This window comes from Macaca thibetana, chromosome 4, assembly GCF_024542745.1.
Source record: "Macaca thibetana thibetana isolate TM-01 chromosome 4, ASM2454274v1, whole genome shotgun sequence".
NCBI classification, from domain to species: domain Eukaryota; kingdom Metazoa; phylum Chordata; class Mammalia; order Primates; family Cercopithecidae; genus Macaca; species Macaca thibetana.
Window position 1 is genome coordinate 40178194 of NC_065581.1, and position 16064 is coordinate 40194257.

The 16064-nt window shown below is 54.6% G+C and overlaps 2 protein-coding genes across 3 annotated transcripts in view; one reads left to right on the forward strand and one right to left on the reverse strand.

Annotated features, from left to right (window-relative positions):
* Nucleotides 1–16064, forward strand: part of DAAM2 (dishevelled associated activator of morphogenesis 2) — a 979794-nt gene that overhangs the window by 387895 nt on the left and 575835 nt on the right. The gene's annotated exons all lie outside the window — the stretch shown is intronic.
* On the reverse strand, nucleotides 684–16056 carry KCNK17 (potassium two pore domain channel subfamily K member 17). Of its 2 annotated transcripts, none has more exons than XM_050787801.1 (5): nucleotides 15588–16056; nucleotides 12493–12607; nucleotides 6173–6333; nucleotides 5635–5809; nucleotides 684–1429 (listed from the first exon to the last, which is right to left on the reverse strand). In XM_050787801.1, exons 1-5 carry the CDS (start codon nucleotides 15822–15824, stop codon nucleotides 1119–1121), a joined length of 999 nt encoding a protein of 332 aa, XP_050643758.1. In that variant the 5' UTR covers nucleotides 15825–16056; the 3' UTR covers nucleotides 684–1118. The 2 variants fall into 2 exon arrangements, with proteins under 2 accessions (XP_050643758.1, XP_050643759.1); XM_050787802.1 differs by lacking the exon at nucleotides 684–1429 and adding an exon at nucleotides 2110–2223.

Sequence of the window (16064 nt, forward strand, 5' to 3'; positions counted from 1 at the left end):
TTCCTTGGCCAAAGGGTTGACTCTGACCCAGTTCCAAGATGGTCACAGGGAGGGGCCACATGGAACTCCCTGGGTCCCTGGGATGCCACCTGCAAGATGGGTGGAGGGAATGGAATCACAGGTGCCCACTGAGGCCAAGAGCCCAGCTGCCCCAGGTGACCTCAGGTGTTAGCTGGTACTGCCAGGAGCTCTGGCTGTGCTTATACGTATGTATGGTGGGAACCACTGTGTTATGTGCTGTCTTAGTAGCAACCCTCGGTAACACTCCGCAAACAGAAGTAGCCTTTGCAAACTCTACCCGGCTTTGCAAACCGTTGTGGGAGCCTTCAAATGCAGTGGGGCAGGGTGAGTCAGGAGGAGTCCATTGGCTTGCCCCTGGCTTTTCTGTGGTATGAATGAGCCACAGAGTAAGGATTCAGCAGCTGGGCTGAGACCAGCCGCCTGCTGGCTGTATCGGCCCTGAGAGTTATCAGCAAATCTTTACCAAGTTTACCTGGTGGCTCTCTGAAGGTGTAGGGGGCTGGCAGTCCAGCCTTCAATCCATTCTTGCCACCAGCCCTGGACAAACTCACCTGGGGAGAAGGTAGTTTCTCTCTGTGTAGGTTCCAGTCTCAGATGCTGCCTTTGTCTCTGGGTATACTCGGAATTAGGTTTGGTTATGAATGACAGAAAAACCCAAATAATGGTGTTTTATATAAGATGTTTATTTCTCTCTCACATAAAGGAGGTCGGGTGATATTCCGTCTAGGTTTGTTAGGATGGCTCTGTGATCATCAGTGATACAGACTCTTCCTATCTTATTGTGCCATCAATCTCAAACATTGCCTCTACTTCATGGTGCTGTGTGGCTGCCGGAGCTCCAGCCACCATATCGGCATTGCAGCCAGCTAAAGGAAGGAAGTGGGGAAGAAGGGCATGCCTCCCCCGACCTGAAAGTCACATCCCACGTCACCCAGGACATGTCTCTGTATATCCTATAGGCAGAATTAATCATATAGCTGCACATAGCCTCCAGGGTGGATGGAAAATGTAGTCTTTAGTTTGGGTGGACATGTGCCAAGCCTAAAATCAGGGGTCTTGCTACTGAGGAGGATGACCAAACAAAGAATGGAGTATAACTAGCTGTCCTTGCAACAGCCTGCAGCCTGAGCAGAAGGTTCCAGATGCCGTACGATTCCCATAGGTCCCTCTGGATAGCATTCTTGCTGTGGGGAGTGGGCCTCTGGCTCCCGGTTGGGGCCCAGTCTCCAGCTTTGGGACTTGAAGTCTTCCTTGGAGCTGTGGTGGTAGCAGGAACATACCCTTCCTGGAGTCTCCAGCTGGGAGAGGATGAGTTTGATGATTAAGGCCAGCCATGCCATCCCAAAGAGGATCCACAGGGACACCACGTTCTTGTACCACAGTGGATACCTCCGGGAGGGGTTCATCCCTGGGGAAGAGGCGAGGTCAGAGGATGGAGGCCTGGGAAAGTCAGGACCACATTCCTCAAACAGAAACAGAGATACATGGTTTGATTCATATAAGCAAGTTGAGGGGTCAGTGGGACAGAACATGGAGATTCCTAGCCTCATGGTCACCTGCAAAGGATTCCAGAAAGCCTCCCTGGATTGGCACTTGGGTTTAGGAGCTACATTTCCTCTTTGTCTTTCTGAGGGAATCTGTTTATGCTCCATCCCAGCAGTTCTCAAAGTGTGGCCCCTGGGGCCGGCAGCATCAGCATCCGTGAGAGCTTGTTGGAAATGCAGATGATGGGGCCCCTACCCCAGACCTACTGGATCAGGAACCCTGGGCATAGGCCCAGCAATCTGTATTTTTTTGTTTTGTTTTGTTTTGTTTTGCAGACAGAGTCTCACTCTTGTTGCCCAGGCTGGAGTGCAATGGCACGATCTCGGCTCACTGCAACCTCCACCTCCCAGGTTCAAGCGATTCTCCTGCCTCAGCCTCCCAAGTAGCTGGGATTACAGGCACCTGCCACCACGATTGGTGAATTTTTTGTATTTTAGTAGAAATGGGGTTTCACCATTGTTGCCCAGGCTGGTCTCAAACTCCTGAGCTCAGGCAATCCGCCTGCCTCAGCCTCCCAAAGTGCTAGGATTACAGGCGTGAGCCACCGTGCCCAGCCAGCAATCTGTTATTTTAACAAGCCTCCAGAGGATTTCGATGTCCGCTCTAGTATTTGCCAGTCTCTGTTTGGTTTTCTTGTATCTGAAAGGAGGTAGCTTGCTGGAGCCACGGGATTTGGGAAGAATCCCAAATGGGATTCTTCTGGAATATGTTGGGAACCACCGGAATATATTTCCTGAGTCGGTTCTTCAGTCACCTGTCTGAACCTCCTTCACCTGTGAGATGGGGAATACGACTGTGCCCCCTTGGCTTTTAGGATGAAGTCGAAATCCTCAAGGCCCTCTGCCCGCTTCTGCAGCACACCTCTGCCCTCTGACTGCCTGGTCATTCTGGTCTTTTTCCCGTTGCCCTCTCTATCATTCTTCTTGCCTCTGGGCCTTTGTACTTATGGCCTCTCAGTTCCAAATGCTCTTCATTTTCCATTTTTCTTGGCCTGGTTAACTTTCCTCATCCTGCAGACCTCAGTTCAGACATTCCTCCCTACAGACCACATTGGGTTCCTCTGTTACACGTGCTGCTCTCATGGCCTATGTGTGTCTGCTGGGAAAGTTACTTCCTCATCTGTAAAATGGAGACAGTAAGAGTCCTCCTCCTATGACTGTTGGGAGGATCACACGGGCTGATGCAGCTCAAGTGCTCAGAATGGTGCCTGGCACATAACAGGTGCCCAAGACCTATAGGTGGTTGCTGGTTTCACTCACCACCAGACGCCCCCAACGAAGTTGGTGCTGGGTAAGTATGGCCGAGAGAGGGGACGGATGGGAGCTGCTGTGAGTCTTAGATAAATCTTGCCAAGGATTTGCTCTATCATTTAGTTCCCTCCCTGGAGGTCTGTGTTGCCTCCCTCATCAGATTGGAATCATTCAAAGGGTAGAGGTCTCCCCTCCTATTTCTTCGTCATCCTTTTCTGTTGTTGCTCCCTGTACCATGCCTCTCTTTACTCCTCATCCTGTCCTGCTGGCCCCAAGACAGCCTCTCTCTCTAGGTCCCCCAAGGCTGGGCCCCTCTCTAGGACCCCCACATGGGGATGAGGCTGCCACCTGGGAGCTGACCTCTGCTGCCTGGCAGGAGCTGGGATTGGATTAGGCTGATTGGGTTATGGGGCCATGATTCCGCTGATGGTCCCAAATGAGATCAGGTGGTGAGCCGGCTTTCTGGCCCTGCCACCCGCCAGCTTGGCTTGCTCCTGGAGACAGAGTGGAGGAAGTGCTCTTCTCCCCGTTTTATTTTATTTTTTTAAGCTGAAATCATAAGTGGCAGGAGACCTGGCAGCTGGCAAGGCGCTCAACTGAGCTGCAAATGCAATTGGGAGGCTTGAGGGCTATGGGGCCGGGGAGAAGCAGCCGGCTGGGACCTGGGGGTGGCTCTGGCCACAGCCTTCAGGCAGAGGAGTGGCTATGAAGACAGCGCTTCTTGTGGCTGCTGATGCAGGGACATGAACACCCAGTAGCCAAGTGGTGGACCTTAGTATCCCCATCCAAGAAAGGGGTTGTCCCTGTTACTGGAGGACAAGGAGAGCTGAGAGGTTTGAGGAATAGGCATGGAAGACTCTGAAACATGGGTGGTGTGAAGGGCCCAGGCTTGGGAGTTTATCCTAGACTTGCCCTGACTCACTTGCTCTATGACCTTATGCAACTCCCTTCCCTCCTCCAGGCCTCAATGTCTCCATCTATATAAGGCGGATCCCTTGAAGGTAAAGCAGTTGGGGCTCTCATTGTGGTGACCTGCTACGAGGCACTGCCATGACTGCCGAGGGGCCCAGGAGGTAGCAAGTCTCCAGAGATGTGGTGAAGGGGCAACTCTGCCCACTGCAGTGGCTGCTGGACAGGAGTGCTCTTGCCCATCCTTGTCCCAGGCCCGGGCAGTCCCTCTGGGCTTAAAGCCTGGACTGGGTCTCCTCAGTCAGATTGTGTTGGTAGGAGGGGGGTTACAGATTTTGGACTTTATCCTAAAACTATGGGAAAACAATGAAGGTCTTCAGAGGAGTTGGGCAGGTGACTTCATAGCCTTTGTAATATTTAAGGTCATAAGAGCCAACAGGGGACAAGGAGAGAGGCTGCACAAGCCCATGGGTGCCATCCTTATTATGCTCTGTGTAAGTAGCAAAACTATAGGATTGTGCAGTGCCCAACCTGTGCAGCTATATGCAACAACCCTGCCTGGACTAGGGAAATGGCAGAGTGGAGATAGAGAAGAAATAACAGATCTAAGAATCATACTCTGAGCTGCGAGGGTGCAGGTATGGCCCTTGGAGCTACTGGGCTCAGCTGCCCTGAGACACATCTCTCTACTCTGAGGGTAAAGGTGGGAGCATGACCCAGTTGGAAGAAATCTTCCCAAGAATTTCCTTCCAGAGCAACAGACCTCCTAGGATAAGGGAGGATAACGGAGATCAAGAAGGGGGCAGTGTGAGGCCCCAGCACCTGACCCCTCTTCCTGGGAACCTTGCAAACAGGCTAGACGGCACTGAGGAGCTCTAGGGATTGCCTCATTTTATAGGCAGGAACACTGAGGCCCAGAGAGGAGACATTTTAGGTGGTCTGGAAAGAGTATGAATTTTGGAGTCAAATAGATAAAGATTCATATCTTACTAGCTGTGCAATCTCAGGCAGATGGCTCAGCCTCTCTGAGCTTCAGCTTCCTCCTCGGTAAAATGGGGGTGACAATTGTTGCTGTAGGTTGCCTGAGGAGTTAGTTGACTGTTACTTTGGTAAAACTTCATTCTTCCAGGCTGGGTTCTGTCGCTGAAGGAGTGAAGAAGGGCAAGGCCTCCTCCCCGCGATAGGGTCCGGGATCAGAGGGAGGGCACGAAGCCCCTCAAGGCTAGCGCGGTGGTGGTGCCAGCGGCACCTTCAGGGACAGGAAGGGGCGGTGATGAGGCTGAGCTGGGGCGCAGCCACTCCCTCACGGCGCAGCACGTCCCTCCACTGCCACCTGCTGGGCATCGGCCTCAGCCTGATTACACAAGGCTGCTGGCTTCTGGGGCCCGTGTAGTACCACTGATTAAACCCATCCTGGGTCCACTGATCATGAGACCCTTTCTTGCTGGCACTCAGAATCTGCCTGCCAACTGTTTTCCCACAGGGCTCTGGGGAGGCTGGGGTTCCAGGAGTCTCCCAGACCCTACTGCCTGATCCGCGGGTACTGTGGCCTCCAGTCCAGGAGCAGTGGGACGGACTGGCGTTCCCTGGGGAGACAGTGAAGTGGGGGAAGGGAGAGCCTGGGGCAAGCATGGACCAGGGAGGGAGGCCGGGACTCCCGTCATGTGGGGCCTTCTAAGCACAACAGGGGGGCCCGCGGACCTGTCAGACCTCTCTGCGTTGGTCACGAAGGGCCGGAGCGACCTCAGCCCCGTCACACAACAAAGGCGGGTAGGACAGTGTCTCCGGATTTTGGGCCTAAAAGCCCCCACATGGCGTGCACACAGCAGGTGCGCCAGCTGCGGGAGCAGATGAGTGAGAGGAGTAGGCAGCCATATGTCCCTGCCAGCCCACCGCCAGGAACTCTCACCAATAACGTAGTCGCCAAAGCCCACGGTGCTGAGGGTAATGAAGGCGAAGTAGAAGCCCTCCATGTAGCTCCAGCCCTCCATGTGGGAGAACAGCAGGGGTGGCAGCAGCAGGAAGAGCAGGAGGCCAGAGAGAAGGGCGCCAGAGCCGGCCAGCCACCGCGCCTTGCCCGGGTCCTGTGGGTACAACAGTGTCCCCAGGCCTCCTGTGGCCTTTACCCCACGCATGGGAGCCGAGGGAGCTGGAGGCAGGCCAGAGCTCTCCCCAGTAAGAAGGGGGCTCTTCACCTGGTCTGTAGTCTCCAGGTTCCCTGCCTGGAGCCTGTGCCTCATGTCCTTCCTGTCTGCCCAGTCCCACCCCGTTTCCACCACTAATGTCCTTTTTCACTGAGGACTCTATTCTGACCAGTGACCCCCAATCCCATCACAACGCCACCAGTAACCCCTGCTCCCACCTCTTCTCATTAGTAACCCCAATTCCCACCGCAGCCCCTCATTCTAGAAGTGACCCATCCCCACCCCGTCCAGCAGCCCCCTCACCTGCCAGGTGCCCCCCAGCCTGCTGGAGCAGTGGTTTACTCCCTGCTGCATGAGATGCCCCAGTCGGTTGAGCACCACGAGGTTCAACGGGATCCCCACAAGGGCAAAGAAGATGCAGAAGAGGCGGGCGGCCATCGTGTTGGGGCTCAGGTTGCCATAACCTGAGGTGAGAGGGGGCACTCAGGGGACCTTTCCAGCCCAGCCCTGTCCACTCACCACCACAGCCCCACTCCTGGGCCCAACCCCCAGGACCCTCATTCTAACCACTGCAGATGTGGGCAGCTGATACTTGCCAAGGCCCTCCTTTTCTGTGCTGAGCACTGTGCAGGGCACCCTGTACATTCATTCCCTCAGTGCACCCTCGAACCATCCTTCCAAATCAGAATTATGTGCCATATTTTCTAGGCCAGAGAAGCTCTAGGAGGCTAAGCTGCATGCATGAGCTCAAACCCACCAAATGTGAGTCTCCTCTTCCTCTCTTCATGTCCTTCCTCTCTGGGTGGGCAGAGGGATGCTGGAGGGGGCAGAGCCTCCTGCTGTTGCACTCTCAGGATCTACTGCGCCATTCAGGCTGAGGCCGCGCTGTCTCCACGCGGCTCCCAGCCCTGCTTGGGCACAGTGGGGCACTGAAGCTGGTCACCCCTGCCCAGTGCAGCACTCCTCTTGCAACCTTTGCTCTGGGATCCCCATGGCCTGGCCCAGACTTTCTCACAGCCGCACTGCAGTGAGCAGCTCTTCCCACTCCAGTCTCCTTTCTTCCCTCTCTCCTTTCACAGGTATCAGGGCTGCTTGCAGTCTGAGACTTTTGCCATTAATTCCTGTTTCTTCTCTTTTATCCTTCAAAGGCTCCCCTCAATATATCTTTTGTGCATCTAATTCTGTCTTGATATCTGATTCCTGGAGGACCCAAACTAGCACAACGGGGCTCCCTCATAAACCTCAGTGGGAGGCAGGGACAGACGGTAAGTCATCAGCTGCCTAGGGGAGGAGGTAGAAGTTGGGGGGGAGGGTCTCTGATCATCAAGATAGGGAGGGGGAAAGCTAGGGAAGGAAAAGATGTTCACAAAAGATTCTATCCATCTGGACATTCTTTTCTCCTCCAGCTCTGCCTCCACCCTTCTTGATCACCACCACAGTCTTGTCTTACCAAAATGCAAACCTGATTAGATCATCGAGTCTCCTGTCTGCTGGGGAAAGTCCAAGCTCTCGTCCAGCCTTTCTCTGAGACTCATCTGGTGCCCCTACTTCCCCAGCTCCAGCCACATTGCTGGCCTGCAGAACTCTCCAGGTCCACCATGCCTCTGCACCTTTGACCACAATGCTTCCTCTATGAAGAGTGTCTCCCCTCCTTGCCCACATAAATATAAACGACCCTTCTAGTCCTTGACTCTCCAGTGCAGCTGCTCCTCATCCAGGGCCCCCTCCAGCACTGTCCCTTGCACTGTGTGAGAAAGATTTGTTTCCATGTCTGCCTCTTCCAAGTATATCAAGTATATGCTCTGAGCCCCTCAAGAGCAGGGACTGGGTCTTTTTTTTTTTTTTTTAAGACGTAGTCTTGCTCTGTTGACCAGGCTGGAGTGCACTGGCACAATCTTGACTCACTGCAACCTCTGCCTCCTGGGTTCAAGCTGTTCTCCTGCCTCAGCCTCCTGAGTAGCTGGGATTACAGGCATGGGCCACCACGCCCGGCTAATTTTTGTATTTTTAGTATAGACAGGGTTTTGCCATGTTGGCCAGGCAGGTCTCGAGTTCTGACCTCAGGTGATCTGCCCGCCTTGGTCTCCCAAAGTGCTGGGATTACAGGCGTGCGCCTCCACACTCGGCCTGGGACTGGTTCTTAATCATGATATTCTCAGCAAGTGGCAAAGGATCTGACCCTTAATAGGTGCTCTTCACTATATGTGTGTTGACTGCATAAAGAATGGGTGAATGAATGAATGAGGAAATACAAAAATGAAGGTATCGGTAAATGAACAAATGCCTCTCATTCTGCCTCCTATCACTGCCTAACATTCTTGCTTGCCCAGATGGGGTCACTGTGCCCACACATCCTACACTTGTCTGTACTATATTGAAACCAGTGTTTACATCCACCCCCATCTTACTGAGGGGTCTTAAGAGAGGCCAAAGTATGTAAAAGTCCAGAGCATGTGCTTTGGAGTCTGGTGCACCTCCTAGGTTTGGATCCCAGCTCAGCTTCTTGCAGGCTGTGGGACCTTGGGCAAGTGGCTCGATCTTTCTTTCTTTCTTTTTTTTGAGATGGAGTCTTGCTCTGTCGCCAGGCTGGAGTGCAGTGGTGCGATCTCAGCTCATTGCAACCTCTGACTCCCTAGTTCAAGCGATTCTCCTGCCTCAGCCTCCCGAGTAGCTGGGATTACAGGCACGTGCCACCACGCCCAGCTAATTTTGGATTTTTAGTAAAGATGGGGTTTCACCATGTTGGCCAGGATGGTCTCAATCTCCTGACCTCATGATCCGCCCGCCTCGGCCTCTCAAAGTGCTGGGATTACAGGTGTGAGCCACTGCACCCAGCTTTCTTTTTTCTTTTCTTTTTCTCTTTCCTTCTCTTCTCTTCTGATCTCTTCTCCTTCCTTCCTCCCTCCCTCCCTCCATTCATTCCTTCCTTCCCTCCCTCCCTCCTTCCTTTCCTCCCTCCCTCTTTTCTTTCTTTTCTTTTGGCTTGACCTTTCTGAACGCTACTTCCTCCTGTAAAATGGGGATGCTGACATCCACCTATAGTGGGGGGTAACGATGAAATGAGGAATTGAGGTACACTGTAGAAGGGAATGCGAGCCTGCAAGCATCTGGTATATACAAGGTGCTAAATGTCTGTTAAATAAATGAATGATGGAACTCCAGTGAACTGGCTTCTGGTCTGAGGACTTCAGAAGCCTCTTGAGTCTCCATCTACCTCCCCCTCTGGCCTTTATGGGTTTCCTCTTCTAAAGGAGAGAGTTATTTCTGCAGGCATCTAGGGCGAGGTAAACCTCCTACTTTCCACCCACCTCTCCACCTGCCTCCTCACCAACCTCTCCTCCTCCAGCTGTAGGTCCTGCCAAGTTCCTCTCTTCCTGTTTTTTTTCCCCATTCAGTTTTCACCAGTGGGATGGGGACACTAAGATTCCAGCTCTGAAAGGAGCCCCATAGAGGCCTACAGCATTCTCAGCTGACATTAATGGTTTTTTTTCCACCCCATTATTCTCAGCCATCCCTCAGGTCAGCAAAATCAGTGGATGTCAATGATCCTACCTGTTGAACACTGGGTAGCCACAGCCCCACCCAATCCACCTCTCACTCCAGCATGTCTCCTGTCACCTTGCATCTTGCTGGGATCTCTAGGCATCCTGCAAGGACCCTACAAGTCTTTCTATGATTGGTCTCCTCTGTACTCTCTCTGAATGCAGTTCCTGTTTCCAACCCTCTCCATCTACCTGGACCTCCTTACTGCTCCCCAAACATACAAGTCACACTCCCACCTCAGGGCATTTGCACTTGCTGGTAGAGGATTCTCTCCTCAGACATCAGCAGTTTGCTCCATTATTTTACTTATGTCTCTGCTTCAATGTTACTGTATCAGCGAGTCCTTGAATGGCCACCCTATCTACAATAGGTGCCCCCATCACTATGAGACCCCTTTAACTAGCTTTACTTTTCTCTAAGCACACCCCACTACCTGATTATTGTCCATGTATCTGTTTAATGTGTGTCCCCTCACACTAGAATGTCAGCTCCCCAAGGGCCAGGACTTGCTAATTTTGGCTACCATTGTATCCTCAACACCAGTGTCTGGCCCACACTAGGTACGCTATTGATTGATTGATTGATTGATTGAGGCAGAATCTTGCTCTATTGCCCAGGCTGGAGTGCAGTGGCACAATCTCAGCTCACTGCAACCTCCACCTCCCAGGCTCAAGCGATTCTCGTGTCTCAGCCTCCCAAATAGCTGGGATTACAGGCACCCGCCACCATGTCTGGCTAATTTTTGTATTTTTAGTAGAGATGGGGTTCCACCATGTTGGCCTGGCTGGTCTCCAACTCCTGGCCTCATGTGATCCACCTGCCTCTGCCTTCCAAAATACTGGGATTACAGGCAGGAGCCACCGTGCCCGGCCTTCAATTTATTTATTGAACAAACGGATGGATGAATGAGAGAACCAATGAGCAAGCCAGGAATGGAGTTCATAGATGAGTGATTTCTGGGCTCAGGGCTGTGTTAGGGCTTGGAAAGTACTGCCCTTACAGGGTGCTGGTCCCAGGGTAATGGGGTTGCTGAGGAGGCTGCCCTCCGCTGAGCCTCTCAAAATACCCCTTCTTCCCTTGCGGCATTCCAGATGTACCTCATCTCCCATCTCCCTCTCCTTCTCTCTCCAAATTCCTCCCATGTGTATGTGCATACACATGTGGTCAGCGTCACAGAACCCTCACTCCCCTCCTGTTCACTCCACAATGGCTAGTCAACTCTGTTGCTCATTAGCCGTATGACCTGGAGGAGATGGTGCCCATCTGTGTCTGTGACATGAAAATAGGCTGGATGCAGTGGCTTATGCCTGTAATCCCAGCACTTTGGGAGGCCGAGGTGGGTGGATCACTTGAGGTCAGGAGTTTGAGGCTAGCCTGTCCAACATGGTAAAATCTTTCTCTACTAAAATACAAAAATTAGCCGGGCATGTTGGCAGGTGCCTGTAGTCCCAGCTACTCAGGAGGCTGAGGCAGGAGAATCTCTTGAACCCGGGAGGCGGAGGTTTCAGTGAGCTAAGATCATGCCACTGCACTCCAGCCTGGGCGACACAGCGAGACTCTATCTCAAACAATAAAGAAAATAAGACCTATCGTTGGAGGTTGCCATATGGACAAACTGAAATCTTAAATGTCAAAGTGCCCAGCACAGTGCCTAGTACAAGAAGACCACAGGTGTTTCCTCAGGTGTACTGTGTTGGGGAGGTGGGGCAGGGCCCTCCTCTCTCTGCCCTCCTCACCCTCACAGCTGGTTGAAACTGAGTGGAGAGGAAAGGACAGAGACATAATCTAGGCTAGGGGTGGTAGAGTTGGGAAGAGAGGTGGGAAGAGAGGTAGCAAAACTCTGAATTTGGTGGGTCAAAGTCACAGGCCTGGGGAAGAGTGTGGGAGGTGTGGGGTTTGCAGACTAAAGGACCCCCAAATCTGGGAGGCCTGGCCTATGGTGACTGTGTTTTAAGATCTCCTGCTACCCTGGAACTCAATACATGCCTGGTGAATGTATATTTAATGGAATTCCTTAACGTGGCCGTATTTATTGAGTGGCTGCTGTATGCTGGGCCTTGTAATAGACCCTTGGGGATGTAAAGATGAATCAGTCCATCCTGCCAGTCCTTCAGGGGCTCAGGGCCCCTGGGGTCTGGGGTGCCTCCCAAGCATGCTTGTCTCAAGGACTGCCCAAGCTCCCATGTAGCTCTGAGGTCTGCTTTCAAGAAGTTCTGGCCAATTTAAAACTAGATGGAGAATCCTCTGGGTGCTCTTGCCTTACCCCACCCTGTGGGCAGGCTGGGATATTGGTGTCCTGGAGAGAGGATCCTGGCTGGCCAGGAGCTGGGAGGCCTTAGCCCAAGTCACCGGTGATATCAGCCTGCCACCTGGTGGCAAGTCCTGTGTCATGCAGGGATTTAGCCTGCTCTTCTTCTCTGCACAACAGCCCCTCAGCACCCTCCTGAGACAAGCTCTACCTCAGCTCTTCCCCAGGGGAGGGTTATTCCAGGCGTCCCTGTGTGTGGGGAGGATAGCGATGAGGAGTGGAGGAGGCTGTCTGCAAGCTGAAGAGAGGCCTGTGGGAATGGGGTCTGGAGACGAGGAGGTGGGAGGAATGGCCCCCTCCCCCAGGGCTGAGAAGCAGGGGGGTCTAAAGCTCTTTCTTTGGATTTCTACTCCTTCTTCTTTCCTAACTTTCCCCCCACTTCTCCTGACCACCACCCCCGGGGCTCAGTGGTAGGTGGGCTCAGCTGAGGAGACTGGCACCCTTGTTGGGCCCAGAGACATGTTTCTTGCTGTACCGGGAGATTTCTGCGTCCTGAAAGGCCATGTGGGGCAGAAATCCCCTAGGGCAGTGCTTGTCAAACTCCAACGGTGCACATGAATCCCCCAGGGACCTGGGTGAGCTACAGAGGCTGAGTCAGCAGGTCTGTAGTGAGGCCTGAGACTGCGCCCAGGTGGTGTCCACGCTGCAGAGCCGGACTGCACTTGGAGTCATGAGGCTCTAGGTAACCCCTCCAAAAGGCAACCAGCCTGCTGCCTCTCAGGGAGCTGCCTCCTTCCCCACCCCCATCCCCCTGGCCCCATCTGGCCCTTACCAATGGTGGTGATGGTGGACACAGAAAAGAAGAAGGAGCCCAGGAGCTCCCAGCGCCCCATGCCGGTGGTGTTGCTGAGGAGGCTGGCCCCGTTTTTGTACGCTTGGACGACGTCCTGGGGAAGAGGCTGCAATGACCACCAGGGTCTGTGGGGTGACGGATTTCCTGCACCTCAAAACACACACGCACACACACCCACCCCTACACACAGCCCTCACAATTACCCTTTGATCCCAGCCCACCAGGGAAAGGAGGCTCTACCCCTTTCACCAAGGGCTCACCAGGTACAGCTACCAACAGCTACCATGGGGACAGCTGTTTCCCCACCCAGGGGCTAGGTCAGGTTGGAGTCCTAGTAAAACAACCACTCATTTTCTCCCCTGCTCACTCCCATTCCTGAAACAAACACTAGGCCAGGCATGACGTGTGGTGCTTTTAGGGGACATGACCCCAGCCCTCAGTGATACACAGATAAACCTAATTAACTCTAATATGATGCAGTCAATGTCACTTTGGGCATTAAGGAGGAAGTGCAGCTACACAATCCAGGGCAAGTTGCTCAACTTCTCTCTGTGCCTCAGCTTCCTTACCTGTAGAATGGTAATACAAATAGTACCTACTTCATAGAGTTGTTGTGAGTGTTAAACAAGGTATTATGTGTAGTCTTAGTACCTGGCACATGGTGTTAGCAGTTGCTATCATCATCATTACTAGGCATATAATGTTGTAGGACTCTGGGGAAGAAGGATGTTCATTCTCATTTGGGTAGGAGCAGAGGCCTCATGGAGGATGTGATGTTTTATCTGGGCCTTCCTTGAGGGTCAGGTAGGATTGCTTCTGGTAGAAGGACGTTTAGGTAGATGGGACAGCAGTGCAGAAGCTGGGAGGTGAGACTGCCTGGGACCTAGATTAAGGAGACTGGTAAGAAGTGATTGAGGCCAAGCTGTGCTTGGCTTTGCCATGCCAGGTATGAAGTAGCAGGTATCATCCAAGGTCACTGAGCAAAGGGGAAGTACGACCAGGTTGGTGTGCTCTGTGGCAGCTGGCAGTATAGCAGGGGTTGACCAGAGGGGAGAGACTCCTGCAGAGGTGAGTGACAGACGGGCCCTGGCCTGTCTCCTGGCACGGAGTGGTCCAGGAAGAACAGAGAGGAGATATTCAGAAGCCTAGGCATCTGGCCCTATTTAGTATAGGCAGTAAAGGAGATGTTGCAGAGGACTGTGAGGGTGTGTGGACATGGGGCAGACAATCGAGATTTAGGACAGGCGGAGGAGCAGGGCTGGGAGGAGGAGGACTGCTTGCTCTTGGCCTTGAGGAATTTCAGAAATTGCATGTCCACATCTGGTGCTCAGAAAGAAGATCTGGGCTGGATACCACATCCTTATTACTGGAGACAGCTGAAGCCACAGGAGGGTTGAGGAAGGGGGTGAGGTGGGGGTAGAGGGAGTTGAAGGGAAAGCCCAAAGAGATGACAGCCTGGCTGGGAATCTTGGGAAGCACCCACATCCACAGGTCCACACTGAAGCAGTACTCATGCTGGTTAATAGCTCCAGCTCCTGGCTATGGAGGCATGCATTCGTATGTAACCTCTCTGAGCCTCAGTTTCTTCACCTCTGAAACAGGATGATGAAAACAGTACCCACCTGTGAGGGAGGTGAGCCTGAAACAAGTAAATATGGGTAAAGCACTGGAAACAGTGCTCGGTACACGGTAAGCGCTGCACAGAGGCATTTACTGTTATCATCACCATCATAGCCATCTCCCTGGGCCCAGGCTGCTTGTAGTTGAAGTTCACCACCTTTGCAAGGTAATGGCAGGCAGCCTCAGCACCAGGACCCAGCAGTCGGGCTGTATTTGCAGAAGTCCGCAGGTGGGGAGCTGGAGGAACCACTTTAGGTCCTTAGTAGAGATAGGCCTGGCCCTGGCTAGCTCCTGACTTCACCGAATCGGCCTAGTCCAAGGGTTCAGAACACCACTTCCGCTCCGCGCTAGGTCCCTTCCTACCCTGGCACGGTTCCCCGCCACCTTCCGGGGATTGGCTTTGGGCTGGAGACTCTGGATGGATGAGCCACCAGGACTGCAAGGCGGGGCTGGCGTGCAGCTGTCTGGACTCTGGGCTCTTGGACAAAGGGGTGGGGAACCAAGCCAGGGCCCGGGACATCAATGCCTCCGCCAAATCGAGCAGCTGCCAGTCTGGCGTCCCTTCAGTGGGAAGATGCGCCACCCCTAGAACCCTCCCTGGCCTCCTCCGCCCCGCTAGGCCCCACCCTCGAGGAGCCTCTGCTCAGAGTTACCTGGGAGTCCTCCCCTGAACCCCGCCTTCAGCCTTTCCCGGCAGCCGCGCAGCGGCGGCGCGCCCAGTCCTTGTGTCCGAAGACTCGGAGTAAAGCGGGTTCAGCCAGAGAGAGGCCCTGCGTCCGCCCTCCTCTCGAACCCGGGTCTGCGCACGTCGAGCCCCCTCTCTGCGTTGTGGGTGGCCCAGGCCAGCACGCCTGGGGCCCATTCCACCCACCCTCCGGGACAAGCGCGCCTTCCCCCAGGCTCCTACCGCCGCGCTCGCGCTCCTGCGCATCCTTAGACCCGGCGCCCCTGCGGTCCCAGCCCCGAGTTCGCAAACGTGCGCCCGGGTTCTCCGGCTGGAAGCGGCCAAGTGTGGCCTTTAGCCCTTCGCCATGGGTCCAGGTGCAACCGACCCCCCAGCAGGCCCAAACGCGCCCTTTCCCGGGTCAGGCCGGGCGGGGCCGGTTACGCGCGCGCCCCCTGCCGTCCTCGTCCTCGCCCCCAAATTGGGATGTGTCCCCAGGCATCTGCCTCCTCACCGGGCCAGCATGCCCTCTCGCTCCCAGGGAGGACTCAGCCCGGCTTCTCTCAGTTCTCTCGCTAGAGCCAGGGTCTTTTCCTCCGAGGTCCTCCAACCCTCTGATCCCCACGCAGGAATGCCCACCCCCGTAGTGCCCGCGTCTACGTTCCCGGCGTTTCCCTGACCGGGAAACGCCTGACCAGGGCCCGAGTAGGTCCCCTCGCCCTCGGCCTGTGCACCCCGCGGCCCCCTACGCCATCCCGCCGCGCCCAGGTCGGCCCTGCTCGCCCCTGACCCGGATCAGCGAGTCCAGCGCCGGCCGGTCCAGACACGTGAAGTTCTGCAACAGCTCCCACTTGTCGCGCTGGAAGCTGCGGCTGGACTCCTGCGCCGCGCGGCCCTCCAGCGTCCAGAACACGCCGGTGCCCAGCGCCAGGTAAGCCAGGTAGGCGAAGAGCAGGAGCACAGTGCTGGGCACCGCGCAGCCCCAGCCCCTGTCCTCGGGACCCGCCCGGGTTCGCGGTCGGTACATAGCTAGAGAGGCGGGGAGCCGGCGCCGGGAGCGGTGGACTGGGACTTAGTGGGAGGGAAAGGCCAGGCACTCAGCTCGTCTCTCGTCTTGCAAACGCCTGCCAGTGCCCGGTTTCTCCAGGGAGGAGGAGTGCTGGGGAATGGGACAGCCTGGCCCCACCCAGCCCTGGGATCCAATCCCAGGGACAAAAAGAGGCTCTGAGACTGTGGGCATCTGGCTCCGCCTCAAATGTATGCGGGG